Source organism: Gopherus flavomarginatus, chromosome 1 (assembly GCF_025201925.1).
Source record: "Gopherus flavomarginatus isolate rGopFla2 chromosome 1, rGopFla2.mat.asm, whole genome shotgun sequence".
NCBI lineage: Eukaryota > Metazoa > Chordata > Testudines > Testudinidae > Gopherus > Gopherus flavomarginatus.
This window is the reverse complement of record NC_066617.1, coordinates 154,117,746-154,145,633: the sequence shown is the minus strand read 5'-3', so window position 1 is coordinate 154,145,633 and position 27,888 is coordinate 154,117,746. Positions and strand designations below refer to the sequence as shown.

Below are 27,888 nucleotides of genomic sequence, written 5' to 3'. Positions count from 1 at the left end.
CGTGAGTGCTACTGAAAATCAGCCCGTGTGCTATAGCTTTCCTACCCCTGTTCTACCCTGCAAAGTTAGGGCAGTATTGGTGTCAGGCAGGACTCTAGAGAACCTCCCCCCACAGGGCCGAGCTAGGCTAACCCCAAGCATGTCAAGGAGAGGGTTTATTGACCGACCCTGGTTTGGGGAGGGGATGTACTCACATCGACAGAAAGTTGTGCCAGCAGCTGCTCTAGTTCTGCAGGCAGAGGCTCTATAGCCTAGATTTACCTCGTTTGTTCAAACATGCCTTAAGCCACGTCCAGACTAAGGTATTAAAATCGATTTTAGATACGCAACTTCAGCTACGTGAATAACGTAGCTGAAGTTGAATTTCTAAAATCGAGGTACTCACCCGTCCAGAGGGCACAGCATCGATGTCCGTGGCTCTCCGTGTCGATTCCGGAACTCCGTTCGGGTTGATGGAGTTCCGGAATCGATGTAAGCGCGCTCGGGGATCGATACATCGCGTCCAGACTAGACGTGATATATCGATCCCCGAGCAATCGATTTTAACCCGCCGATGCCGCGGGTTAGTCTGGATGTGGGCTTAGGCTACCATTGCAAGAGACTGTATTGAAATAAGCTTCTTTACATTTACACATGCCTTCTGAAGTTTTAAGGGGTACAGCTCAGATTTTTCTTCATAGGCTGTAGTGCTAAAATCTTTACTATTAGACAGTTGAGTGTGCTCTATTCACTTCTGTCCAAACATCACATACAATGAGATTAACAAATAGCAACACTGATTTGTCCCAACAGCTGCTCCAGAATTATTTGAGGGAGGGAGGTAAATGTGCACTTATTTGCCAGATCAGAACAAAATTACCACCCTCTGCTCCAAAAATGGCAAGGTGGGGAAGCTATCACACAGCTCTGGCCTGTGCTGATAGCAGCAGCCCTAGCAGCACAACTCAATCATGGGGGAGAAGACAGTAGCCACAGAGATCAGAGAGTGGGTGTAGCCACAAAGCTTTCTCTGTATGTTTCTTTACTAGCACCTTGGGTATGTGTACACTACAATGGGATACCTGACTCAGGCTCCTGGGGCTCGGGGGGGGGGGGGGGGGTTTGGAGCCCAAGCTCTGAGACCCTACCAGCTTGTAGAGTCCTAGAGCCCAAACTATCTACACTGCAACGAAACAGCCCCTTAGCCTGAGTCAGCTGGCACAGGACAGCTGCAGGTTTAAGTGTAGTGTAGACATACCCCTTGTGCTAAGAGGCCACTTGCACTGCTCAGCATTTGTAAAGGCACAGAAATCAGGGACATGAGGGCCCCAAGCCAGTAGCCAGCCTCTAACAGCTCATTATCTGAGCAGTAACATAAATGACAGATCTGTACTGATCACAGATTGGGCTGGAAAGGAGATATATGCATGCTGAGATGCTGCTGAGGATCTGACAATTTTTCTGTCTTTGTGGAGCACAAAACAAGGCTTATGCTACAGGATACCAAGGACCCACCCCATGCCATGCCATAGAAGGGCAAAGAAGTAGCAGCACTCCACCAGAGATCACTTGTTCATCTCCTGCTAGTTCCTCCCCACAACTTCTTGTCACAGCTAGTAAAGACAGCAGAATAAAATACAAGGAAACCTTTATTTTTCAGTTTTATCAAGATTTTTTTCATCTTTTTTAGCTGTTTATTAGTGGACAAGTCCAGTCAGTTTTTGTATTAAAAACGATCTTGATGGAGGTAGCTGTGTCTCTGTCCTGGCTTTTGCTTGGTCTCATCTGTACACTCATCTCAGTAAACAAACTCAAAATAAGATTAAAACAAAAAACGTGGAACTCCAGGCTGAGGCAGCGAGCAGTGCAGCCAGGATTCTGTGTAACAGGACGTGGCGCTGTGGCCTCCAGTCACTATGTACAGAGTCCATCATGTCCCCTCTAGCCCCAACACACTCCTTGCTTGTGTGGGCTGGCAGCGGAGGGAGGAGTCTCCTCTTCCTCAGGGAGGCCCTGTGCAGCAACATCCACCAAGGGGAACAGCACCCGATCAGGAACATCAGGCAGAGGAAGGGTAGAGTGTGAAGAAGAATCATTTGAGCTTGGTCAAGAAGCCAACAGTACCAAGCTAGGGATTCATTGCTGCTGGGCCACCTGTGGTGTGAAACAACATGTATTAGGAGCCCTTACAGACAGCACCTGTCCAGCTGGGACACTCACTGTGGGTCCCACTCCCTCCCAATAAATGACCGGATTGGAGTGGGGTGGATTAAGCTCCAAGAGGAATGGGGATCTCTACCGGCTGGGGGAGGGGAGGATGCTTACCTGCTGGGGAGGTGGTGGGGGTGGAGGTTCACTGCTGCGGTTGGCCAGTCGACTGAGGATATTGCGCTCAGACATTTGGAGGCGCACAGCCACAGGTGGGATGCGGGCAATAGTGGCAGGCAGCCGAGTCACATCTGCCTTCATGTCACTCAGAAGCTCCTCCAGCTGCTTCAAAACTGGAAGAAAAAAGGGTGTGTATTTAGAGGGGGACGAGAAGGGGCACCCTGACACAGGGAAACAAGTTGGGGGGATAGCGGCACAAGAGACAAGCCCACCTTTGCTTAGCATGATCTACTGCCTCACCTTTGTGAAGAACAGCATTGGCTGGCTTGTTCCCAGCCATTGACTCCTTAGACAGGTGCTGGTGGCTCTCTGCCAGACACTCTACCTCAGCAAAACGTGTATTGAGGGCCATAGATGGGTGCGATGGATCTTCTGACATGTTCAGATAGGCAGCTCGCCGCAGCTGCTCCTCAATCACCAGTGCCTGCTCCAGCAGCTGAGAGAGAAAGGATAAGCATGAGGGCCTTGCCATGCCTCCTCTAGTTACTTCTTGCAGAGTAGCCTAACAATCACACCTTCCTACTCCCCTAGATTCTAAGACTTACGTTCTGCCAACATCCCTGCCCCATCTTCTCAGGACTGAGCTACTGCAGCTTGTTCCCTTAGCCCCACTTCCCAGGCTCTTATTTATATTGGGGGTAGTGCCTAGAAATGCCAGTCAAGGATCAGGTCCCCACTGTGTTAGACACTGTGCACAGAAGAACTAGTCCTGTCCCAGAACAAAAAAAATCATCTCATAAGCATCCTCTCCTCCATGCAACGGTAGCTCACTTTTTTAAGGACTGTTCCCTTGGTACCTTCATGGTTTTATCCTCTATCCCTTGAAGGAGCAAAGAGACCACAAGAACACATTAACAGTGGGTGGTCCCTGAAGGACTTTCAGGCTGTTTCTTCCCCCTAAACCTCAGGAAGAAGTGCTCCTAAGAAAACAGTGGCCATTTTCCTGCTTTCCAGTAGGCAGAGCAGCCTGGGACAGGTTTTCATAGTAATTCAATCAGGAGAAACACACACACTAACAAAACCAAAACAAACCAAAAACAGTTCTTGTGTAGTCTCCAAGGGCATGGCTAGGCTAGAAGAAAAATGGTTTTATTGAAGCATTGGTTAACTTGTTTTAGAACCCTACTGTAGTAGTGTGAATGCAACATGCACTATCTACGCTAGAACTCTATAATGTGTTCAAACATGTTTTCAAATTATTTTTAGTCTAGACATACCCTGAGCAGGCTGTAATACAAAGGAGCTCAAGGGTGGAGGGGGGTGAGGGGGAGACACAGGACCAAAAAAAAAAAAAAACAAAAAAAAAAAAAAAAAAAAAAACACAAACACACATCACCCCACCCCTTTGATGCTAGAGCACTCCCAATCCACTTCATAGATTCTCCTGCAATCAGGGAATATAACAGTGGACAAGCATGAAAGACAGCGATGCTCTCTTTATCCATCAGAAATAGTCTCAGAGAGGCAGACACCCTCAAATTTTCCTTCTGCAGCTCCCACCTTGAACCTCCTGGCCAGGAACTTGTTCTTGATCTCCAGGAAGTTGCCCCTGTTCATCTCACCCTTGAAGGGTTCATTGAGGATGGCATAACGTGGATCATTCTGAATGTCCTGCCAGCGGGCATAGCCATGACTGAGATAGAGAAGCTCAGGCAAACAAAGAATGAAAACAAGGGAACACGTATTCCAGGCAAATAGGATTGTATCCCATTGGGTGAGGGAGATGGAAGAGATGAGACTATCTTGCTCACTGTATCCTAGCCACCCCATTAAGATCCCCACATGGAGCTGTGATCTTCGTTAGAGAGGGTAAATATGAGGCTATCCCACTAACTATATTCCAGCCACCACTTGATAGGATCCCCTTTATGGGGATGGGTCAGAGTCCCAGAAAGGAAAAAGGGTGTTCTGTCAGGGGAAGGATACTTGATGATCCCAGCCAAGAGCCAATAGTCATGGCGCCGGTGCCAGATCTCGTAGGTTTTCTTGGTGACAGTTGCTGCTCGTTCTTCATTTTGCCATAGAGAATGCAACTCTGAGAATGGGAGAAAAGAAAGTCAAAAGGGATTTCACTAAGATGAGCAGAGGCAGGTAAGTGTAGCTGCACTCAGGCCCCCTCATACCAGTGAAGCCACCATCAGCTATGTTGAACATGAAGCGCTGCTTCACTGCCTTCTTGTGCCTCTCATCAAGAGAGTCCTTCAGCATCTCCCCATTCTGCAGCATCACCACATCCCTCTTGTCATCTTCCTTCTTCTCCTCTGCAGACACAGAGACCCATTAGAGAGGAAAGGAGAGAGAGTACCACAGCAGCTGCACTCATGAGGTACCCCTCTAAAAGGTGGAGAATGAAGAGGGCTGGCAGTACCCTGCCACACTTACCCTTCTCGTCCAGGTTGATAGTTGGAGGTTCAGCAGAGGGCTCAGCAGACACTCTATCTTCAATCTTCTCCACATCAGCTGCATGAGAAAAGGGGAAGAGAAGACATGAGATCAAGTCTGGTAGCTACAAAGGGTTTAACTGTTCAGTCTAAAACCTGGCCTGTTTCCCCAATCACATTTATGTTTAAAGCCTCACCCAGACCAAAAGAGGATAGTCTCTGTATAGCTCTGGAAATATGCTAACTGGGGTCCTGCACACAGTTCTGGGCTTCTAACAACCTCCAATACCTTTGCTTTCCATTTCCATTGGCTCCTCCTTCACTTCTGGTTCCTCAGGCTTTTTCTCCTCTGCTTCTGGGGGGTTCATTGGGGACTTTGCCTCTTGTGGGGGTGTCTCCACAGGCTGGGCACACTGCTGATGAGAGAAACCCTGTTAACTCAAGGAGGAGCAGCGTTGGACAAAGCCTGTGAAACCCCACCCACCACCAGAAGCTGAAGGCAGAGTGAAAGACATCTGAGTGCGCCACACAGAGGGTAGCTGAGGGAGAACAGAGTGTCAGAGAGCACAAAATAGGGCTCCTTCATACGTCCACAGAGTGTTAACAAGGAGATGCATTCTTCTTAGGAATCCCCAGAGTCTAGCTCTGTCCCAGGCGGGTGGTCAGGGGAGGGGACAGGAACGGGACAACAATGGGCACAGCAGAAGGAGGAGGAGATACCTGTAACAGTATGAAACAAACAAGCACCTACTAACTCACCTCCATTGGGACCTCTGCTTCAGCAGAAACTAGGTTGGGTTCCTTCTCAGACTCCATGAGCTCCCCTTGCTCCCTAGTACTGGCTCCTTCTTCCACCTTCACACCCTCTTCTGTGCCTCCCCCACCGAAGACCAGCATATTTTTATATAAATAAAAAAAAATAAAAATAGAGGCCAGCAGTAAGCTCCAACCTTCATTGCGATTTGGTGCACATTTCCCTTAGCTCTCACAAAGCGGACCTCCATCCCCACTTGAACCACAACGGAACCAAAGCCCTCCGACGCCACAGGACAGATGCCCACCCAGGGAAAGGTAATGTTCTCTCGTGCCTTTAAGGGCATGCACATCTCTTGGGGGCAGCCCTCCTAACCTGAGAGGCAGGTTGATCTGCGTCCGCTCCCAGGTCCTCCCCACCACAGCTCTGGTGAGGGGAACAGCACTGGTAGGGACAGGACGGGGCTATGCAAGGGGAAGGCTCTCACCAAGTGGAGGGACAGCGGCAGGTGTGTTAGGCTGCGTGTCCCCTGGTGTGGAGGGTGTGGGGGTTTTGGGGGAGGGCGAGCCCGGCTGCAAAAGCTTCTTGTTCTCCTCTATCTCTGCTAGTTCTGGCATACTCCAGCGCCCATTCACATGCTCAAATTCCTGCACCTAGTGGGGGAAGTGGAGAAACAGACATGTCATGAGAGAGATCACACCAGGCTGCCCCTTTAAGCAGGGCAGATGGGGATCTCAAGACATCATAGGCTGGGGAGTCCCCAAAAATGGGTGGGAGAGGAAGAGAGCAGTTACTGCTTTGTCCACTGCATACAAGAGCTCAGGGCTTCTGTGATAAGAGGACCTCTGAGGCCTGGTCCACACTACGCAGTTAAATCGATTTTAACAGCGTTAAATCGATTTAACGCTGTACCGTCCACACTACCATGCACTTTAAATCGATTTCTGTACTCCTACAAAACGAGAGGAGTAACGCTAAAATCGATATTACTATATCGATTTAGGGTTAGTGTGGACGCAAATCGACGTTATTGGCCTCATTCTTTTACAGTAGCTACCCACAGTGCACCACTCCAGAAATCGACGCTAGCCTCGGACCACGGACGCATACTACCGAATTAATGTGCCTAGTGTGGACGCGCACAATCGACTTTATAGTATCTGTTTTATAAAATCAGTTTAAGCTAATTCGAATTTATCCTGTAGTGTAGACGTACCCTGAGAAGAAAGGGATGCTGTGTGGTGGAGGGAGAGTTCAGCATTGCTCCACTAAGCACCCACCTTTTTGCGTATGAGTGACATGACTCCAATGCGGGTGAGGACATGCTGGCGGGACAGCCCCTCCCGTGGGACCCCATCTGCAAAGGTCTCCGCACCATCTGCTCCTGGCTCACATAGGTGACGCATGAACAGCGAGACATAGGCCCTGTAACAGTATTAGATAAGCTTAAGGTCCAGCATATATGGAAAAAGATGCCCTAGGGCTCCTAGTCCCCAGTGACCCAAGCAACAGGCTCCTGGCTCAGACCCGTAAATACTCTGGGATAGTTCCTGAGCTCCTTTCCCTTGGTTCAGTTTCCTTTTGTTATTCCTCCTCAGCCTCCCCAAACAGGCTTCTTGCCCCTGCAGCATGCAGCTCCTTTTACCCCTTGAGCCCTCTGCTACTATCCTCACCCTTTCCCAGTGGGTTCAGATGCTGCCACCTCCCTTCCCTTGCCCAATGCAGACTCACTTGAACTCCTTCTCAGACTTGCCACGCAGGTCCCGGACAAGCCACTGGGTGGTGAAGGCATCCTGGGGTGGCATCCCATAGCGCATGATGGCATTAAGGAAGGCTTTGCGCTGGCGGGCATTGAAGCCCAGCACCTGGAAAAGGGAAGGACAGGTATAGTGAGAGCCCCAGGCACACAAACACATGGGCTCAAAGGCCCTTTCCAGGGTACCACTTACTTCAATGTTCCCTCCCACACGGGCAAGAAGGGGAGGCAAGGGCTTGTCTTTGTCATTTCTCAGGCCTTTGCGACTGGGCCGGCGAGCAGCTGTAAGACAGACAAGCAGGTAAGAGGTACACAACCTACCATAGTGAGAACATTCACTCATGACATCCTATGCTACATGGAGATGGACTGGAGCACCAAGCTCCCAAGCCAAGGTGTCCTGACTGCCACCTCCCAGAGATAATATCGCCCAGGCTCTTGGGGCATCTACCTTCAGATCTCTCATCAAAATCTTCATCTCCTTCCTCAGAGGCCACTGAATAATCTGACTGGTTATCTGACTGGTCATCCTGCCAATCTGGAGGAGAGGAGAGAGAAGAAAAAAAAAAAAAAAAGTGTGAGCCTGACAGACCCTATCCTTGCAGGTCTTGTTCTCCCCAGCCCCACAAAAAAAATCCCTGTGTCCCCCTTCTGTACCTCTGTCCTCCTGGGAGCCGTCATTGTAGTTGACCTGCTTGCGGATACGTTTACCCTTGCCCAGGTTCCTAGCCAGATCCTCCTGCTGCTGCTCATAGTGGTGACGCAGCAATTTTTCCCAGTAATCTGGGTCCACTGACTCTTCTTGTTTAATAATCTCCCGCTCCACTTCCTCCTCCTCCTGCTCCAGGGAGAGAGGGATAAGAGAATAGCCATGCATTCAAAACCCCCACCCCCACAGAGGCAGATACCTGCTCACCCCTCCCCACCACTTCTGGATGTCTACACCCTAGTCACATCTGTTCCTGTTTAACTCCTGCACCCTGGAACAGGAGGGGAAAGACACTCACCCCCATCTCCTCTTCCCGTACCACATATTGGGCCACCTTGAAGGAGCTGAGATACTCATTCATGCCCTGCAGCTCTGTGTCTTCAGTCTCATCCTGATTTCGGTCCAGTAGTCGCTCGATTGCTTTGTCATCGTAGTGGATGACACTGCTGTCCTCGCCCTCTTTGCTATCACCTGAAAGAGGAGCACAGTCAGTTGGTGTTGAGACTCAAGGGGCTTTTGGGAGAGTGCCACGCAAGGCCTCTCCATGAGGCAGCATTCAGCCCTCTTGCTATTCTCCGCAAGCATGGGTCCGCCCAGGAGCTGGACCTGCTGCTGGCTGCTTCCAGGGTGCAGCACGGTCCACGGTGCCAGGACAGCCAGAAAGCCTGCCTCTGCATCCCAGCTATGCCGCTGACCAGGAGCCAGTGGAGGTAAGTCCATGCCCCAACCCCCTGCCCTGAACTCCCCCCAAACCCTCATCTCCAGCCCCAAGCCCACACCCCAACCCCCTGCCTAGAGTCCTCTCCCACATGCTGAACCTCTCATTCTTGGTCCCACCCCATAGCCCTCACTCCAACCCTCTGCCCCAGAGTGGAGCACGTCCCACACCCCAAACTGCTCATCCCCAGTTACGTTGGGTCAAGGACATCAAGAATTTTCTTCAACTGGGGCCCCGGGAAAAAAGTTTGAAAACCACTGCGCTAGAGAACACCCAGGCACTCACCACCCTCAGTGGCCTCATCCTTGAAGAGCTCCTCAGTCCCAAACTTCAGGATGTCATCAAGCTCCTGCTTGGACATGGAGCCCGTCTTGGAGCCCAATCCTGGCCTCACCACCAGATGTGTTAGCATCATCTTCTTCTTAGCCACTTGAGTGATACGTTCCTCTACTGAAGCCCGTGTCACAAAACGGTAAATCATCACTTTCTTGTTCTGTCCAATCCTGTGTGCACGGCTGAAAGCCTGAGGGGAAGATGGTGTGTTCAGAACAACCCCCAAAACCAAGTTCTATACTGCTTCACCCATCTGACCTTGTTTACATAAGCCTGACCTTCCTGGGATCTTTCATCCTCCCCTTCCTTTTCCTGCAGGTTACCCCTTGGGAGCAGCCTTTACTGCCAAATCCCTTCCAGCCGCCCCCTCTCCACTTAGTGCTTTTGTTTCTCCACAGTGGAGTCTCCTCCTCCCCTGCCTAATCACATATATACTTCCTTCTCTCTCCTCCCTCTACTCTCTTTCACCCCCCCGCCCCCATTCCTAAGGGTCACCTATTACCATTAGTGACTCTAGTGCCATCCTACAGCCTTACCTGGATGTCATTGTGTGGGTTCCAGTCTGAATCATAGATGATCACTGTGTCTGCTGTGGCCAGGTTGATACCGAGCCCCCCAGCTCGAGTGGAAAGCAGGAAGCAGAACTGCTGAGCACCAGGAGCTTCAGGAGGAGAGTGAAGGGGATGGGGAAGAGCATGCGCATTAGATTCAACTCCACAGACTCATCACATCCAGCCCCTCATGCAGGGAGGTACTGTCAGCCCAGAGGCCTAGGAATGGCATAGCAGGATGTGCTGCAGATCAGCACTAAGGATTAGCAGCAGATGTGGGGCCCCAAGCATCTGTGAGGTGAGGGAGGGTTCTTGTTTTCTGTGAGGTGTATAGGGTTCCATACCATTGAAGCGATCGATGGCCTCCTGGCGCATGTTCCCTGTGATCCCACCATCAATCCGCTCATATTTGTACCCTTCATGTTCCAGAAAATCTTCCAAGAGATCCAACATTTTAGTCATCTGGGAACAAGGAGATAAAGCTGAGCAGGAAGATACCAAACTGGATTGCCACCCCTCTCATACACAGGGACCCTAGCCTCTGGGAGGCACTGCCCCATTACCTGTGAGAAGATGAGCACCCTGTGGCCTCCTTCCTTGAGGTTCTTCAACATCTTCTGGAGCAGCAGCAATTTCCCAGATGCTCGGATCAGGGCACTACCATCATACATCCCATTTGGCATCTTTGGAGCTTCCTAGGGGAGGAACAGAAGAGAAGGTACATTTGCCCTTAGATCTCTGAGTCACACACCACCATCATCATTTGTGCAACTGGTATCTTGGAGTTTGGCTCCTACACGCCCATTCCATTTTTCTTTCTTCCCACTCCTTTCCCTTTTTGCATCTTCCCCTCCCTACCTCTTGTGGCCCCTGCAGGGAGACACTATCTGCTTGCCACTTGGCAGGGGCTGCAGAGGGAAATACAGGAAGAGCCTACAAACATTTCAAGCCCAAATTAAGAGGAAGGATAGCTGCTCCAGGTGCAAGGAAGTTCAGGCTCACCCCAAACGAATGGTAAGGAGGCTTGCTCAGGGGAGGACTGAGGGGCTAGAACATACCATAGCAGCAACGGGAAAGAGGTAGGGGTGATTACAACATTTCTTCAGATCCATGACCACATTGAGCAGGGAGACTTGGTTGCCACCACCTCGTGCATTCAGTGCCTCAAAGTTTCTTGTCAAAATGTATTTATAGTATTTCCTGTGAAGAGAGAATCTGAGTCACTAAGCCCCCATCACAAGAGGGCTGATAACACCCTCCCCACCCCCAGCTAGCATCAGTCCAGCTCCTGGCACTACCTGGGCAATTCTTCCCTGCTAGCACTACCTATACTCTGCCAACGGTCAGTCATTATCTCTCCATCTCCTACATGAGTGTGTAAGATTATTTCTTCCCGGCAGCAAGTCTTGATCCCACCCAGCATGTCCAAAGCATATGGATCTAGAGAAGGCATAAGTTGGTCTCAAGTAGCTCCTCCACCCTCCCATGCTCACTTCTGCATGGGGCTCAGCTCCACCCGGACAATGAGTTCTGTCTTGGAGGGCATGTTCTTGAAAACATCAGCCTTGAGGCGCCTCAGCATGTGTGGGCCCAGCATGTCATGCAGCTTCTTGATCTGATCCTCCTTGGCAATGTCTGCAAATTCTTCCAGGAAGCCTTCCAAGTTACTGCAGGAGAAACAAGCACTCAGGGCAGAAGATGCAGGTCCATGGGGAGACAAATAGGGTGGGGGAAGGGAACAAGGAAGCAGACTCAGTCTGGACCTGCATTACAAGACATACTGGAATCTCTCAGGTGTCAGGAAGTTGAGCAGGTGGAACAGTTCCTCCAGGTTGTTCTGCAGAGGGGTTCCTGTGAGCAGTAGCTTGTGCTGGAGGGAATATCCATTCAACACCCGGAAAAACTGGTGAAGAAAGAAAGGAAGGGAGTCAATGGATTCATCCAGGTAGTCTGCCAGTCCCCATTCCCAACCCAAGATACTGTGCCATAGAGGAAAATTCCTTCCAGGATCAATCCTTCAAGCCAGGGTTCATCTTAGATTACAGGGACAGTTTGTGCAAGAGTCATATGTACTAGACCTGGCTAGTGTCTTTACAGAGGCCGATCTCATTCACACATTGCCTAATACTCACTCCTTAGACCTGTGAGACCCTGCTGCAGCAAATTCCCACAAATCTGATGCCACATATTTCCTTTGTGTGTCTTGAACTGCAGACTCTTCCAGCCAACCAGCCGTCTCCAGGCTGACGTATTATCCACTCTACTGTCTCCTGAACTGGAGTCCTACATTCCTTCAGTCTCCCTCCCTCTCAAAGAGTTTAAGAGATGTGGCCAAGTAGATCTAACTATTAATGGCAATTTTTAATTAAATTGTGAATACTAGGGAAGTTCCAGAGAACTGGGGCTGGGTGGAGGGCAGTTAAAGTTGTGCTAGTATGTATAAACAGTAAAAATGGGTTGACCCAGTTAACAGGCTGGTTAACCCAGCAATCAGTCCCAGGCAAAAACATGGGAATGCTGGTATGTTACTCCAAATTAAAACGAGTGTTTATGCCAGTCAACATGGTTCTGTGAAAAATAAAGTTGTCAGACAGACTCGATATTTTGAGATTACATTTAGCTGACAAAAGGTAATGGTTGACAGTATACTTTCACTTAGTACTACATAACACTGATTAAAAAGTCAGAAGTATAACAAGTCAATGTAGCCCATCTGAAATGGATAAGAAACAGTCCAAAACAGATCTCTAAATGTAGTTAGTAGGGTGTCACTGTAATGGGGATTTCTTTTAAATCCCACAGGGATCTGTTGTTGGTTCACTATTATTTAATAGCTTTATTATCTGGTAGAAAATATGAAATTGCTGATCAAGTTTGTAGATGACAGTTTGGTGGAGTTGTAAATCATGGGAACATCATTCATACAGAACAACCTAGCTTGCTTTATAAACTGGGCACAAATATGCATTTTTATATACCCAAAGGGAAGGTCATACACATAGAACAGAGAATACAGTACCCCATCCTGTAAGTATAACCTATCTTAGAAAGTAGTGACCAGTAAAGACTTGAGGTCATGGTGGATAATAAACCAATTTCCCAGTGAAATGCAATGACTAAGAGCACTAACATGATCCTTTGTATGAACAGGAATATTTAATAGATGTGGGCAAGCTAGTAATATTTCTATATGCAACATTGATGACAGTGTCATTGAAATCATGTCCCACATCACTGTTCACACTTCAAAAGAGATGTTGAAAAATTGGGAAACATTCAGAAGACACCTACAAGGGCTGGAAAACCCAGCCTTACAGGGAAAGGCTTTGAAACTAAATCTATTTAGCTTAGCAGAGAGGTAAAGAGGTGACTTGATCATGATCTAAAAGAAGAACCTACATAATGGAGAAGATTTTCAATAGGAGAGGGCTCTTTAGTTAATTTATTATATTAAAGGAGTCAAGGACATAAGATCCAATGGCTGGAAGTGAAAGCTAGCTAATTCATACTGGAAATAAGGCACAAGTTTTTGAACAATGAGCCCATATGAACATCTTGCAAGGGATGTGTTAGATCAGGGGTGGGCAAACTTTTTGGCCTGAGGGGTCTCATTGGGGAATAGAAATTGTATGGCAAGCCACATAAATGCTTACAAAATTGGGGTTGGGGTGCAGGAGGGGGTGCAGACTCTGGGGATGAGGAGTTTGGGGTATAGGAGGGTGCTCTAAGCTGGGACTCAGGGGTCTGGACTGTGGCAGGGGGAATCAGGGCTGGAGCAAGGGGGCAGGCTCTGGGGTGGGGTTGGGGGATAAGAGGTTTGGGGTGCAGGAGGGTGCTTTGGGCTGGGATTGAGGGGTTTGGAGCACAGGAGAGGGAATCAGGGCTGGGGGAGAGGCTCAGGAGGTGCAGGCTCTGAGTGGCGCTTACCTCAAGCAGCGGCATGTCCCTTCTCCGGCTCCTATGCGGAGGCATGGCCAGGCAGGTCTGCATGCTGCCCCATCCATTGGTGCGCATAGGAGTCAGAGCGGGACCATGCCATGGCTTCCAGGAGCCATGCGGTGCAGCTCCCAACCCTGTGCCCGGGCCGGAGCAGGGCTAAGCCACATGGTGCGGCTCAAGGGCTGTAGTTTGCCCACCCATGTTAGATTTTATCATCGCATGAAGTCCTTAAATCAAGATTGGATGTCTAAGACATTATGCAGCTTATCTGAGAACATAGGCTTGATCAGGAATTATTGGGTGACATTCTCTGGCTTGTGTTATGCAGGAGATTAGGCTAAAACAATGGTCTGGCCTTTTAGGAAAAAAAAAAAGCCTATAAATCCCACCACCTTCAGCCTCCTGCCATCACTCCAGAACTCCTCCTATACCTTAGATTGATTGTTCTTGAGACGGTGAGCTTCATCCACAATAAGACAGGCCCAGTCAATAGAACCCAGAATGGCCATGTCAATTGTGATCAGTTCATAGGAAGTGAGCAGCACATGGAACTTCACAGATGCTTCCTTCTGCAAGGAAAAGTGAGAGTTTAGCCATAGGTGAACAGGGAAGTATAGGTACAGCCCCAGGCCAAAAGCAGCAAGGGAAGGACCTGCCTTTGCATCAGGCTGTCCTGACCATTCACTATCATTCAAGGCTTCAAGAGTCAAGGTATTTATATCAGGCACTGAGGTAGTTCCAACTTGGACAAATCCATTTTGCCTCCTTATCAGCCATGTTCAGTTAGATATAGGATTCTCCTCCACAAGTTAATGTTTAAGGAGGTGGCTGAATACTTGCCAAGCCTCATTCCTGAAGAGTCTACTGTTTAGAAATGGGTGAAGAGAGGGAAGGAGAATCCTAGGGAAATGGACAATTACTAAAGAACAACAACTTGGAGGGGCAGGAGTGGGAGTGGTATGGCCAGAGAACTAAATCCATTCCATACAACTGATTAGTTGAAATTGTTTTAGTGCTGCCTGGAGCTTCATGGAGGAGAAGTAGTTGTCAACATGGTTCTCATTTTCACTGCCACTCACAGTGAAAGCAGAGGAATCCAAGCTTCCCTATACTGCTGTGGAAGCTTTAAGCAGCAACATCACTCACACCAAGCTGCTTGTCTGTAGGCTTGGCAAGGCAAGCAGTCAGTTTAAAGGCTTGGTTTCAATTAGAATGTTCAAAAAGTTATTTACTGGGAAAGCTGGAATGCTGGACAAACTAACAGCTGTGGTAAGAAAGGTTCTTTACCTATCAGGGAAAGGGGGCAAGCAGGGGGGAGAGGGGGAATTTTCAGCCCCCTAGTCAGGTGGCACGAATGTCAGAGGAACTGGCCCTTTCAATGGCTCTAAATGGAGTCAGAGCTTCAGTCTGAGTTTACTGCTTTGCTCTTATCTAGTGCTATAGATCTCAAATTCCTTTACAAAGCAAGGTCAGTGTCATCTACTTTACAGATAGGGAAATGGAGGCAGAGAGAAGGGACTTGCTTAAGGTCACACAGTGAGTCAATGACAGATCCAGGAAGCCCTAGTTGCAACCTCCCTTATTTACTACTGAACTTGGAGTGGAAATGTCTACAACATGAGCAGCATGTGTCCTACCAGGAGAACTTATTTCACAGAGGATTGCCTACCAGCCCTCAATTAGCAACCACTTTCACTTTTAAGGCCCAGATCAGAACCAGGTTTCTAGAGGCTGAAGTCCTCATATCTCTGAATTCTCAACTCTTAAAAGTGAGCCAGTAGGACTTAACTGGAATCAATTTCAGGCTCTTACCTTCATCCTGGATGCCTTCTTGCCCCCACGTATGGCATTGTCCTCGAAAGAGAACTCATTCTCCCGGATGATGGCCCGGCTGTCCTTGTCCCCAACGTAGGTCACCACATACATGTCTGGAGCCCACATCTCAAACTCCCGCTCCCAGTTGATAATTGTGGAGAGTGGGGCACTCACCAGAAAGGGTCCCTTTGAGTGGCCCTGGGGACAGAGTCATCAGGAGTGTTACAGAACTGCATCCCACCAGGGCAAGAGAACATTCCCCCAGATGTGTGTATCCTCAGCCACTTTTGCTCCTCACCTCTTTGTACAGGGAGTACAGGAACACAGCTGTCTGCACTGTCTTGCCCAGCCCCATTTCATCAGCCAATATCGTGTCTGTGCCCTGGGCCCAGGAGAAGCGCAGCCAGTTCAGCCCCTCCAGCTGATAGGGGTGCAGAGTCCCTCCTGTTACATCAAGGTACTCTGGCTGCCGGTCATACTTCACTGTTGGCTACAGTAGAAAGAGAAAAATGTTGAGTCCCTTTGCATCAGACAAAAAAATCAGCCACCAAGACTTCTATTCCCTATGCACTGGGTTCCAGCTTGTGCCTCCCTAGTTCAGGCACAGTTGAGACAGTGGCAGGAGAAGCTCTCAATCCCCCATGTCATGTGTTTCAACTGGCCCTGAATGGCATCCCCTCTGAAGAGCTCAATTTTGGAAGCCAAACCCTCCCTATGACGTCAGCCAGTCCCCTCCCCAGATAGCAAGGTAAAACTGAGTCAGAAGGTTCTGTATCCTCTTCCCTTCCTCTTTACCCCAATAAGGGGGCTCTCTGCAGACAGTATCCTTCTGCCTTCAACTTAGTAATTTACTGATGTGTAAGAGTCAGATGCACCAGCTGGTATCACTAGTGGGAGTGAAACATGCTTCACACCTCTACTCCTGTAGATGCAGGTATCCCACACATCCCAGAACCCACTCGCCTACCTAACGGGGAGTAGTAACTTACATCCACCGTGGGTGTGTCTGGGGGTCTTTCCAGCTTCCGCATCTTCACCTTCTTTATCTTCTTGCCAGGCCGACCCTCTTCACCTCTCATCAGCTCCCTGTACAAAGATATTATCTGGGTGTGTGTGTGTGGGGCTGTGCGAGTTTAATGGAATTTGCAGGAGACACCTAATGGGGAGGGGCTTCAAATTGCAAGGTGGACAATCATCCAAAGCGACCAAGAGACGAACAAACCCGGAAACACAGGGCCACTGCTTTAAGGAAAAGGAGTCAATAGGGGCAGAATGATTCCTTGAACCCCTTCATCCTTCCAATCCTGCAGACCCCACCCCCTTACCTGTGATTCCAGTAGGCCTGTTTGTAGAGGTCATAGTCCTGCACCTCCACATCCTCACTCTCCCAGGAGGCCTGGTCATAGGGCAGGTCCCTCCATTTAATCAGATAGTGGACATTCCCCTTCTTATCCACACTGCAGAGACAGACAATAAATCTTAAGCGTGGGAACCAGCCTTTACCCCACCCACCCCTTGCACAGAGGGGAAGGAAGGTAGGAAACAGAAGAGGTAGGGGTAAGAGCAGCCATGTCCATAATTCCCAGCATAATTGAAATCAAATCTCCAATCCCACCCTTTACCACAAAAGAGGATCCAGTTGATCCCATCATAAAAGGAACCCTGCCTTTACCTATAGTGGATGATCCACCTTCTTTCTGCCAAGTGTGACTGATATCTGTGGTTAGGGTCTCAATGGATCTTATCACAATGGGTCCTCCCCTCTCATGATGGAGAATTCAGTAGATCCTATTCCATTCCCTTAGTCATGCTTGACACCCTTGAGAAAGCTCCCCCCCCCCCACTATCTCTGTAGACTGGAATCCACTGGATCTTGCTTTGACAAATCCTTGCTCCCTCCCTCACCTGTGGTTAAGGATCCGGTGGATCATCATCCACTCAGGCTTGATCCCATAGCGATAGAAGCGCTCCTCCATCTCAGCAAACTTGGGGTCTTTGTTCTTTCGCTTGCGGCTCTTCTCCTCCTCACCCCCAAAGTCTCCTGAGGGCGGCTCATCCATATCATTCTTGCGTTGGTAATTTCGGAACATCACTTGGCAGTGCAGCTCCAGCTGGAGCCAGAACAGACATACATAGTTAAGAGTGGCATCATGCATCCTTCCCACCACACAAAGGTAGTGGTCCACCCCCTGGGCAGGCCAAAAGCCCACTAACCTGCAGTTCAGACACCCACGAACAGTGCCAATAGGACATGCCCTGCCATTTGACAAAGAACTGCCGCTCAGGCCGGCCCTCCAGGGGTCTGGGGGAGGGAGAGTTAGGGTCTGCATCAGCTGGTCGCGGCACTGGTGTGGGTAGTGGGGGCTGGCCCCACTTCCAGATCAAGATCTTCTGCACCTTCCCCTTCAGAGATGGGCACTGGAGAAGAGAGAGAGGCGGTTATGCCAGAATTTAATACAAACAACCTCCACTTATCCCCCCAGCATTTTTCTGAACTCTTGCCAATTTGTCATTTTTCCAGGACAACGGGTAGTGATCAATGGCTCCATGTCTAGTTGGCAGCTGGTACCAAGCGGAGTGCCCCAAGGGTCGGTGCTGGGGCCAGTTTTGTTCAATATCTTCATTAATGATCTGGAGGATGGCCTGGACTGCACCCTCAGCAAGTTTGCAGATGACACTAAACTGGGAGGAGTGGTAGATACGCTGGAGGATAGGGATAGGATACAGAGGGACCTAGACAAATTAGAGGACTGGGCCAAAAGAAACCTGATGAGGTTCAACAAGGACAAGTGCAGTGTCCTGAACTTAGGACAGAAGAATCTCATGCACTGCTACAGACTACGGACCGGATGGCTAGGCAGCAGTTCTGCAGAAAAGGACCTAGGGGTTACAGTGGATGAGAAGCTGGATATGAGTTGATAGTGTGCCCTTGTTGCCAAGAAGGCTAACGGCATTTTGGGCTGTATCAGTAGGGGCATTGCCAGCAGATCGAGTGATGTGATCATTCCCCTCTATTCGACATTGGTGAGGCCTCATCGGGAGTACTGTGTCCAATTTTGGGCCCCACACTACAAGAAGGATGTGGAAAAGTTAGGAAGAATCCAGCAGAGGGCAACAAAAATGATGAGGGGGCTGGAACACATGACTTATGAGGAGAAACTGAGGGAACTGGGATTGTTTAGTCTCCAGAAGAGAAGAATGAGGGTATTTGATAGTTGCTTTCAACTACCTGAAAGGGGGTTCCAAAGAGGATAGAGCTAGACTGTTCTCAGTGGCAGCAGATGACAGAACAAGGAGTAATGGCCTCAAGTTGCAGTGGGGGAGGTTTAGGTTGGATATTCAGAAAAACTCTCACTAGGAGGGTGGTGAAGCATTGGAATGGGTTACCCAGGGAGGTGGTGGTAGAATCTCCTTCCTTAGAGGTTTTTAAGGTCAGGCTTGACAAAGCCCTGGCTAGGATGATTTAGTTGGGAATTGGTCCTGATTTGAGCATGGGGTTGGACTAGATGACCTCCTGAGGTCCCTTCCAATCCTGATATTCTATGATTCTATGACAGAGGATCCCTTAGTAGAGTGCAATGTTCCTAGGGCAGGCAGGGGGACAGGTCTGACCCTCCTGCTGATCCTTGCAGGAAATGTCTTAGAGACATACAAATCCATATAGATTCTATATGGAAAAGAAATTACTGGACTCTGGGCTGATCCAGTCCACATAGTCCAGTATCCTGCCTGATGGCTAGAGGACAATTACGGAAAAAACAACCCAAAAAGGAAGTTTCTTCCTAGCTGGTCAGAGGTTGGAATATGCACTGAGGTAGGAGACCTTTTATATTTCTCACTGTGGATGTTCTCAGTAGCCACATATACATTTAACACCTTTTAAAATTATTTTCTTAGTGATATCTTGTAGCAGTAAGTCTATCCCAGCTCTGTTCTGGGATGTGAGGCCTCTGCATACACCACCAAATCTGCAGCTCACATAGGTAATTCACACGCCACTGCAGGGTGCTGGAACAAATTTGTATAGTGGGGGTGCTGAGAGCCAAACTATAAAGCCTGTATATAATGGAAACCACTTCAAGCCAGGGGGTGCTGCAGCACCCCCAGTTCCAGCACCTATGCCCTACTGATAATGAACTTATGAACAATTTTTGTCAGCTCTAACACTTTGGGATTGAATAGTTTTAACCATAGCCTTAGTTCTCAGACATGTTCAGGGTCCAGGAAATTTGGAGCCTCAAGTCCCTGCAGCCATGTCCATGGAACCATTTTGCACATGGTAGCATAAGTCTGTCCAGCACTGGGATCCATGACCATAGAGCCCCTTTCTGAAGTCTAAATAAGGTAACCAAGCTACGAGGCACTGTAAGGCTGGAGGAGAGAGACCCCAAACAAATAAAAAGAGAAAAAAAATGGGCAAGCTAGAAGAGCAACTACATCCCTGAGGGAACTACATAGCCCTGAGACAGAGAGGGATACCACTCTCTGTGGAGATAGGGCAAATGGGGGTAGCAGAGACTCACAGTGCAGCGAGGGCACAGCCATTCCCCATTAGGAATCTCTGGCAGGGGGGGATTTAGACAGTGAATGTGGTAGGAAGAGGGACAGGCATCACAGCAGAGCAGTTCCCCTCCATCCTTGCAGACCCGGCAGAACTCCATGTGGTGATCATCCTCCTCCTCAGGGTCTCCCACAACATCCTCCAGGATCTCCTCGCCTTCCGAGTTATCCTCCTTTGCCTCCCACTGGATCCCCTCCTTCTCCTACAGCAGAGAAGAAAACTATTAGCCTAGAGTATACAAAACCCCCATCCTCTTGATACCCCCAGCCTCCTACCATCTCTTCAACTTAGCCTTCTGCAAAACGGAGTACAGAACCCCCTTCCTCCATGGTTTTTCCCTTGGGTGTATAAAATCTGGTACTCACACAGTGTGGGCAGCTCCATTTGCCCTCTGGGGCTTTCTCCATGTCTGGGTCCAGGCAGACCATGTGGTAGGCACGGGGACAGGTGTCACAAAGGATGATTTCTCCTCCCTGCTGACACACCTCACAGTAGTCCTGGTGATCTGTCTCATAGCCATCCACAGGAACTGTGGAGTCATCCTCACCTGGAGAGGGTGATGGTGACAGTTACACATCACTGGAAGCCTTTGGCACTGGCAGAATTCCTTTCTGCAGCAGTGGGGATACCCCATCACACCAAAAGGCGACAGAGGAAGAGAGACATTGCTCCAGATCCAGACAAAAAAGGCAGGGGAAGGCAGCTCTTGCTCCACAACAGCCAAGGTGAGTGGAAACAGAAACCAAGGGCAGGGCAGAAAAGCAGTTGTTGCCAACTGCAATAATTGTATAAGTCCCTTCATGTCCTATTCTACCTAGGGGACCCAAGGCAGGATTGCTTCTCACAGTCCCTTGCCGGGAATTAAACTCTTCAGTGCTAACTGTGGGTGAGCCTCACAAGTTCCCTTCCCTTTCAGCAGTCTTACCCTATTCCAATAGTTCTTCCACCCGGAGCTCTCTCTAAATAATTCTCCTGTCCAGGGGTTTAAAGTCCTTAGACAGTAACAGCAGACAATTCTCATATCTCCGCCCACATCCCCTTAGTTGCGCTCCATCCAAAGCTGAACACTGTACTTGGATACCTTTCTTTTTCCTTTTCCCAGCCTTGAGTTTCTTGCGGCTCCGGCTGCTGCGGCTAGTGGATCCATCTGAAACAGAGTAGCTATTGATGCTAGCATCATCAAAGTCTGATTCCACATCCAGATCCTCATCTTCACTCTGGGAAACGCAGGAATAAAGTATGGTGAGTCAAGCAGCTATGGTTTACCAGCCTCCTACATCCTTGGAAACATCCTCATGCATTGCATGTTGGGAAGCGTAGAGCTGGTCAACTGCAAATACCTGCCATCATCAATGTATCAGTACCCCCAATGGGGAGAAAAGAGAAGGTCACTCACTGATGATCTCTTACGCTTGGAACTAAATCCTCCCAGTTTGATTTTCAGAGGAGCCACCTTCTTGGTTTTGGGTTTCTTGATGTCAGGAACACGAGGACTGGCCTTCGGCTTCCGCCGGGCATTAGGCCCTATGAGTAAGAGAGGCTGTGAGAGAGAGGATCACCATCTCTAGATACCACCTTCCACCTCTCATCCTTGTTTTTCATCTCACCTTTGCCCTCCTTGGTCTTGGCCTTACGTAGTGGCACATCAGCAGGGGGCTGGGGCAGGACAGCATCCACGTTGGCCACCATGCTCTCTACCACAGCCACAGCTGCTGCCGCTGCAGCCGCCACAGAGGCCCCTGAACTGCCTTTGAAGGGGTTGTTAGTGCTGAACTCCCGCCACTTGGCCCCCAGCACCATCATCATCTTTGAGACAGCTATTTTAGGGTTCTTGGCAGCTATTAGTGGCCTGTGTGGGGGCAAAGAGGGAGTGTTACTGAACGGACATGGATACTGGATCCCCCAACCCAGGAACTACAATCGAGCCTAACCGTAGGGTTACTAGCTGCTGCCATCCTCCTGAGGAGGGAAATATTTCTAGCTCTGGGAGAGGAATGTTGTCTTTATTAGAGCAGAAGGGGGCATGAAGATATGGACTTATGTCCCAGCTTTACAACTGACAGCAAATTCACTGCTGAATTTGAATCACTTCACTGTTGTCTCCATTCCCCTTGCCCTGGGGGTAACTGTCACCAAAAGGTGGCCATTTAGTGTCTAAAATGCTTTGAGGTCCAGGAAACAAGGGTATTTTGTCCTGTTTCCCTTCTGCTCCAGAGGCCCAAAAGCCTCATTGGCTCAAAACTTACCTGACAAACTGGCTGAAAGCCTTGTAGTTGGTGAGAGTGCGGTAATCCTCTTCTGTGAAGATGTGATCAATGTCCTCCATACCCCAGTCTTCCAGGAGCTGAGCAGATGATTTGGGTTCCTGTGCAAAGGGTGACAGGGAGCAAGTCCCAGGGTGACCAGACACAATGAAAAGGGGTTTAGCCTCTATATACTGCAGGCGAGCCCATCAGTCTGGGGGGTGAGGGTGGGGAAGAAATGACAACTCTGGGTCAGGGGATTTCCCCCCCCAACGTCTAGGGGTGAGAGGAAAGTAATTTGGGAATATGTCCCATATGGGCCAAGTCTAGAGGACAGAGGGAAGAACAAACAGGACAGCCCCCATGTGCTATTGTACAGGGGCAATGTGATGGTCTCTCCAGGTCAGATCTAGGAGACAGACTGGGGCAACAGGGCTGCCTCTCACCTTTGAGTCATCATCTTCCTCTTCTTCCTCCTCCTCCTCCTTGCGCTTGGCTTTGTTTTTCTTTTCTTTCTTGGGCCCTAATTTCTTCTTCTTCTTCCTCCCAGGGGTGTAGTCACTGCCCTCACTGTCTGAGTGCAGCACCTCCTCTTCCTCCTCCACAAACTCATTCCCCTCACCAGAGCTGTCCCCTAGCTGGAGGAAAGGGGGAAGAGAGATCAGGCAGCTTTGAGAAGAGACCTGAGAGAAGTACTCACTACACCTTCCCGCACACTCCAGAGGGTTCAAACTAGGGGTCACTGTCTCAGGCAGTCATTCCTGTTGCCGCACAGCCTATGTGCCCAGTCTTCAGAACCTGTTCCATGGCAGAATCTCCCCTCACAATCAGCCCTCTATTCCTCACCTCCTTTTTCTGGCGCTTGCTAAGTTTGGGCACTTTTGGTTCCTTTAGCTTCTTGGGTTTCTTTTTCTTCTTGATTTTGGGAGTTTCAGCCTCTGACAGCAGCTCTTCCTCTGGCTCTTCTTCAGGCTCTGGAGGGGGATGTGTAGGTAGGTGAGAGCAGAAGAATTAGGAAGCACTGATATATACCCAAGCACCATCATCATGCCCTCTGGGCCATGCTACACAATCCAGGGGCTTGGCTACACTCGAAACTCCAAAGCGCTGGAAGTGCGAGTGTGGTCGCAGTGGCAGCTGGGAGAGAGCTCTCCCAGTGCTGCACGTACTCCATCTCCCCGTGGGGATTAGCTTGCAGCACTGTGAGCAGTGCTCCCAGCACTGGGGCAGTGTTTACACTGGCACTTTGCAGCGCTGTAACTTGCTGCACTCTGGGGTGTGTTTTTTCACACCCCTGAGCGCAGCAAGTTGCAGTGCTGTAAAGCGCCAGTGTAGCCAAGGCCCAGAAGTGCTGCATCACAGCATACCCCACTCCCCACACAGCTCAACAGCTTCTCCAACTCCTTGGTGCACACACTGAAACCCACACATTCGTCTTAGCCCTGTCTAATAGTGTCCAGTAACAGACTGATCATACCATACTGAAGAGAGCAAAATCAAAAGCCCTTAGACCCCCATACCTCCCACATCACTATCTACATTAGTAAGCTCACTGCTCCTTCTCCAAGCAAAGCTACACACATTATTTAACAGGTTAGGAATTTCCTTAGCCCAGCAAGCATAGCAAAAATGGAATTAGGAGTTACTGGCCACGTGCAGAGGACTCAGCAGTCAGAGATGTGAGGAGCCCTCATTGGTAAGGGAGGAAAAGAGCAAGACAGGAAGCCCCCAGCTGATCTTTGGAACAGGCAGCGTGAGAGTGTAGCAGAAAGTTCAAGAGAACCAGCTGATCGGGGATGAGGGCATGGGCTCTATCCCAGGGTCCCCAGAAGAGTCCCTGTGCTGTAGAGGTTTCTACAGTGGCAAGCAAGGAACAAAACCATCAGTTGCAACTTGCTCTTCCCCTCCCACCTGGGCAGCTTCTGTTCAGGGCAACTCACTCACCAGATCCCTGCCTCAGCAGCCAGCCCACAAACATAGCTTTCTGGCACCACAGCCAGCACGCTCAGTCCCTCACTGTTGTAATGCATGCCAACTCTCCCCCACCCACAAAAACACACTCCCATCTGTGTTCTCACCCCCTCCTTCCCACACAAAGCCCAGAGAGGAATGGACAGCCAGACAGCCCTTTCCTTTGTGACCGGATCCACAGCAGCCCAACCACTCACCCTCTCTCCCGTCCTCAACCACCCCACCCATTACAGAGCGAGAGTTACTCATTCTCACTCCAGGGGAAAATGGCCTCCTGACCACAGAAGTGAGGCAGGATGGGAGAAGCCACAGCTCACAGCAGATGCAGCCACCGGAGAACAAGAGACACAGGGGAATGTGCTCAGGATGGGGTCTATATTCACAATGGACACAAGTATATCTTCTTCCAGCAATACTTGCTTGTATCTTATCTACCAGGACAGGCACCATTATCCTTCCCTTCCAACCAGTTCTGATTTAGGGCTCTGTCAGCACCCCCCAAAATTTCACCCAGTACATTCCTTGAAGCTCTTAAATTCCCAGTGACTTAAGTCAGTGGCTCTCAACCTTTCCCAACTACTGTACCCCTTTCAGGGGTCTGATTTGTCTTCTGTACCCCCAAGTTTCACTTCACTTAAGAACTACATGCTTACAAAAATCAGACATGAAAATACAAAACCGTCATAGCACACTAGTACTGAAAAAATGCTGACTCTCTCATTTTACCATATACTTATAAAATAAATCAGCTGGAATTTAAATATTGTACTTACATTTCAGTGTCTAGTATATAGAGCAGTACAAACAAGTCTTTGTATGAAATTTTAGTTTGTAACGGATCTTGCTTGTGCTTTTTATGTAGCCGGCTGGAAATCTAGGCAAATATCTAGGTGAGCTGCCATACTCCATGGAAGACCTCTGTGTACCCTAGGGGTACACATACCCCTGGTTGAGAACAAACTTAAGTGACTTCCCTTAGAAAGGCATTTGAGTCTGGGGCAGGGAGTCTAAGTGTGGGGGGGATGATTCTAGAGCTCCTATTTTACAGAGTGGTAAAATGAGTTGTACATCCATACAAGTCGGCAATAGAACTGGGAATAGAACCTGAGAGTTGACTCTCAGTCTCCAGAGCTCTAACTTCAGTCCCATTCTCCACACAGAGACTGCAGTTATAATGAAAATCAGGCATGAGGCCTGAAGATGCAAATACACCTCTACCTCGATATAACATGAATTCAGATATAAAGTGGTAATGCAGTGCTCTGGGGGAGTGGGGCTGCGCATGCCGGTGGATCAAAGCAAGTTTGTTATAATGCAGTTTCATCTTTAAGGCAGTAAGATTTTTTGGCTCCCGAGGACAGTGTTATATCGGGGCAGAGGTGTACTAAAGGAAGGAGTCTCAACATTTTTCTTTCTGAGGCCTCCCCAATATGCTATAAAAACCTCCATGGCCCACTCATGCCACAACCACCATTTTTCTGCATATAAAAGTCCAGGCCAGAAATTGCCAGGGGCTCCATGCCACAAGGGGCTCTGCAAAGTTAAGTTGATCAGGCTTCAGCTTCAGCCCTGAGTGGCAGGACTCAGGGCCCTAGGGCTTCTGCCCCACACAGCGGGGCTTTGACTTTCTGCCATGGGCAAATCTAATGCCAGCCTTGCTTGGCAGACCCCATGAAACCTGCTCACTGTCCTCTAGGGCCCTGGACTCCTGGTTGAGAACTGCTGTACTAAGGGAACTGAACAGGTAGTAAAGCTACTGACACAAGACACAAGAACAGGGCTAAGGTGAACAGTGTAGAATGATCCATGGGAAGCTTAGAGGTAGGGTGTGGTGAAGACAGAAAGTGGGTCATGCAACAGCCCAAGGCAGTTTCCTCTGGACTGTCAGCAGGTCTGAGCTCCCAGATGGATGATAGGAAGCCAGACACCTTGCCCTCTCACATACTTTTCTGCTCCCAGCCATATACCTTGCATATACATATACCTTGCAGGCACTCAGATGCCCCATTAAAACCAGATTCCCTGTCCCAGGGACCTCCAATAGCCTGCACTAGCTTGGAATAAAACCAATTCCACCTCATTATAGTGTGCAGACCACAGCTTTTAAAAAGGACACAATAAACAGACCTAAATATTCTAATCACCTGGGCTCCTAATGAAACAAAACTTCTCCCTGCACATCGTATTTTACCTGCAGCACCCATTCAATAAAATAGATAGAACAGCCCCACTACCACTCCCTTTTACATACTGCTAGTCACAGCCATCCTACAATGCCACCTATACCTGGGTGCTGAGGGATGCTGTTATTCAGCAGGATTTCCATCTCGTCATCATCACTGCCAGCAGAACAAGGTGATGGGGATCCAATGCCCGATGCCATGTCCTCCAAATTGGGGTACTTGGGCTCAGACAGCTTCTGCAGCTTTGTCTCCTTCCTGCCAGTCAGACCAGTATGTTAATAAAAATGCAAAACAAGTTAACTATGATAATCATCATGAACCCGCATTCTCATGCGATAATCCTGCCCAATGCACATCTGCAGTGAACTTCGAAATGTGCAGCCCCTGACATAAGGGCTGAGTAGGGAAGCACGGAAATGCTGAGACTGGGCACTAGTTTAGGGTCCTGATGAGGGTGGTTTTGTAGCTACTGGAATTGAACTATGTCATTAATTCATTTCATGCAAAGGGCCACCAAATGGCGGTCCGCTGGTAACAGCGTCCAAACCTTTGCAATATGATGCCAGACTGGTACCAATGCTGTACTGTACGGCTAAGTGGAGTTGTGTGACTTTTAGGCAATTGGTCGCCACTGAATTCGAGGCAGTTAAAACCTCTCTCAAAGCTCCTCTTGATGCGCCCCAAACTTTGGTGGTTTCCATCTGGCGGGAGCCAGCCGTGGCCGAGCGACAAGCGGGTGCAGCATGGAACAAGTGTTTGGGGAACAGCCAAACTCGCCGTCACAAAGTGTTCGCTGCCTCGAGCAGGCGACCAATTCATGAAGTAAAAACTCCAACGAAGACAAACCCCTAGCGGTGCGAGAGACCAGCATCGCAGCCCCCCCCCCCCAGTCCAGCCGTGCTTTTGGGGTCCCCCACCAGAAAAAGAGCCTTTTTAGTACCCGGAGGATTCACATCCCACCCGCCTCCCGGAGCCGGCGGGGCAGGACAATGTACAGACGCCCGTTCAGGGCGCCCCACCACGCCCCCGGGAGGCTGACACAGGCCCCCCGATTTCACGCAGGGAAAACAAAGACACGGCGAGCCCGTGGCAGGCACCGCGCGGGCTCCCGGCGAGCCCCCCCCGCCCCGCGCACACACACGCGGGGGGCCCAGCAGCAGCACGCGGCCGCCCCTGCCCCTCGCGGGGGGCGCGCGCAGCTGCGGCTCAGGGCGCTCGGCCAGTCCCGGCGGGCGGGGCCGTTCCCCGGGGGCAGCAGGGGGCGAGCCGGGCCGGTCGCGGCTCCGAGCCAAGAGGCTCCCGGGCTCCGCGGCTGCCAGTGCCCAGCGGGGACGCAGGGCGGCCGGGCCGAGGTCGGCGCCCCCGGGACCCGAGGACGGGCAGTTCCCGGGGTTGGGGTCTCGGCGGCGGCGCCAGGAAGGGGGTCGGAGCCATGAGGGGGTGCAGGTCCCGTGTCCTGCCCTCTGAAGCAATTTGGGGTCGCGTCCGCTCCCTGCCGCTCTCCTCACCCGGCTCGCCCCCCGGCTCCTCGCCTCTCGCTGCCGCCGCTGAAGGGAAAATGGCCCCGGCTCCGGCACCACCTCTTAAAGGGGAAAAAACCCGGCCAG

The 27,888-nt window shown here is 50.0% G+C and overlaps 1 protein-coding gene and 1 non-coding gene across 6 annotated transcripts; both read right to left on the bottom strand.

Moving 5' to 3' along the window:
- Positions 1–1,610: 1,610 nt before the first annotated feature.
- On the bottom strand, positions 1,611–27,888 carry CHD4 (chromodomain helicase DNA binding protein 4). 5 transcript variants are annotated; one of them, XM_050967097.1, is made up of 40 exons: positions 27,790–27,888; positions 26,385–26,536; positions 22,974–23,101; positions 22,574–22,765; positions 22,131–22,249; positions 21,492–21,733; positions 21,281–21,408; positions 20,966–21,101; positions 20,250–20,431; positions 19,847–20,086; positions 17,538–17,741; positions 17,229–17,434; positions 16,649–16,780; positions 16,313–16,409; positions 15,622–15,813; positions 15,321–15,521; positions 13,940–14,077; positions 11,351–11,472; positions 11,063–11,236; positions 10,628–10,769; positions 10,133–10,264; positions 9,914–10,031; positions 9,555–9,679; positions 8,971–9,208; positions 8,266–8,438; positions 7,916–8,096; positions 7,710–7,796; positions 7,452–7,540; positions 7,234–7,367; positions 6,783–6,927; positions 5,990–6,155; positions 5,508–5,623; positions 5,038–5,164; positions 4,750–4,827; positions 4,491–4,628; positions 4,294–4,402; positions 3,868–4,000; positions 2,608–2,803; positions 2,305–2,480; positions 1,611–2,133 (listed from the first exon to the last, which is right to left on the bottom strand). In XM_050967097.1, the coding sequence occupies exons 2-40, from the start codon at positions 26,479–26,481 to the stop codon at positions 2,116–2,118; spliced, it is 5,751 nt and encodes a 1,916-aa protein (XP_050823054.1). In that variant the 5' UTR covers positions 26,482–26,536; positions 27,790–27,888; the 3' UTR covers positions 1,611–2,115. The 5 variants fall into 5 exon arrangements, with proteins under 5 accessions (XP_050823054.1, XP_050823062.1, XP_050823071.1 ...); XM_050967105.1 differs by having other exon boundaries at positions 5,038–5,161; positions 27,790–27,863; XM_050967114.1 differs by having other exon boundaries at positions 5,508–5,617; positions 27,790–27,863.
- Positions 5,822–5,959, bottom strand: LOC127043379 (small Cajal body-specific RNA 11). The gene has a single exon (XR_007772239.1). It is a non-coding gene; the product is annotated as a small Cajal body-specific RNA 11 (non-coding RNA).

Excerpts from the sequence above, each read along its gene's own strand:
- CHD4 (XM_050967097.1), bottom strand. The coding sequence starts at position 26,481 with ATGGCATCGGGCATTGGATCCCCATCACCTTGTTCTGCTGGCAGTGAT. Across the intron at positions 23,102-26,384 it reads CAGCATCCCTCAGCACCCAG|AGCCTGAAGAAGAGCCAGAG; the intron begins GTATAGGTGGCA and ends ATCCCCCTCCAG. Across the intron at positions 16,781-17,228 it reads CACCGGATCCTTAACCACAG|TGTGGATAAGAAGGGGAATG; the intron begins GTGAGGGAGGGA and ends CTGTCTCTGCAG.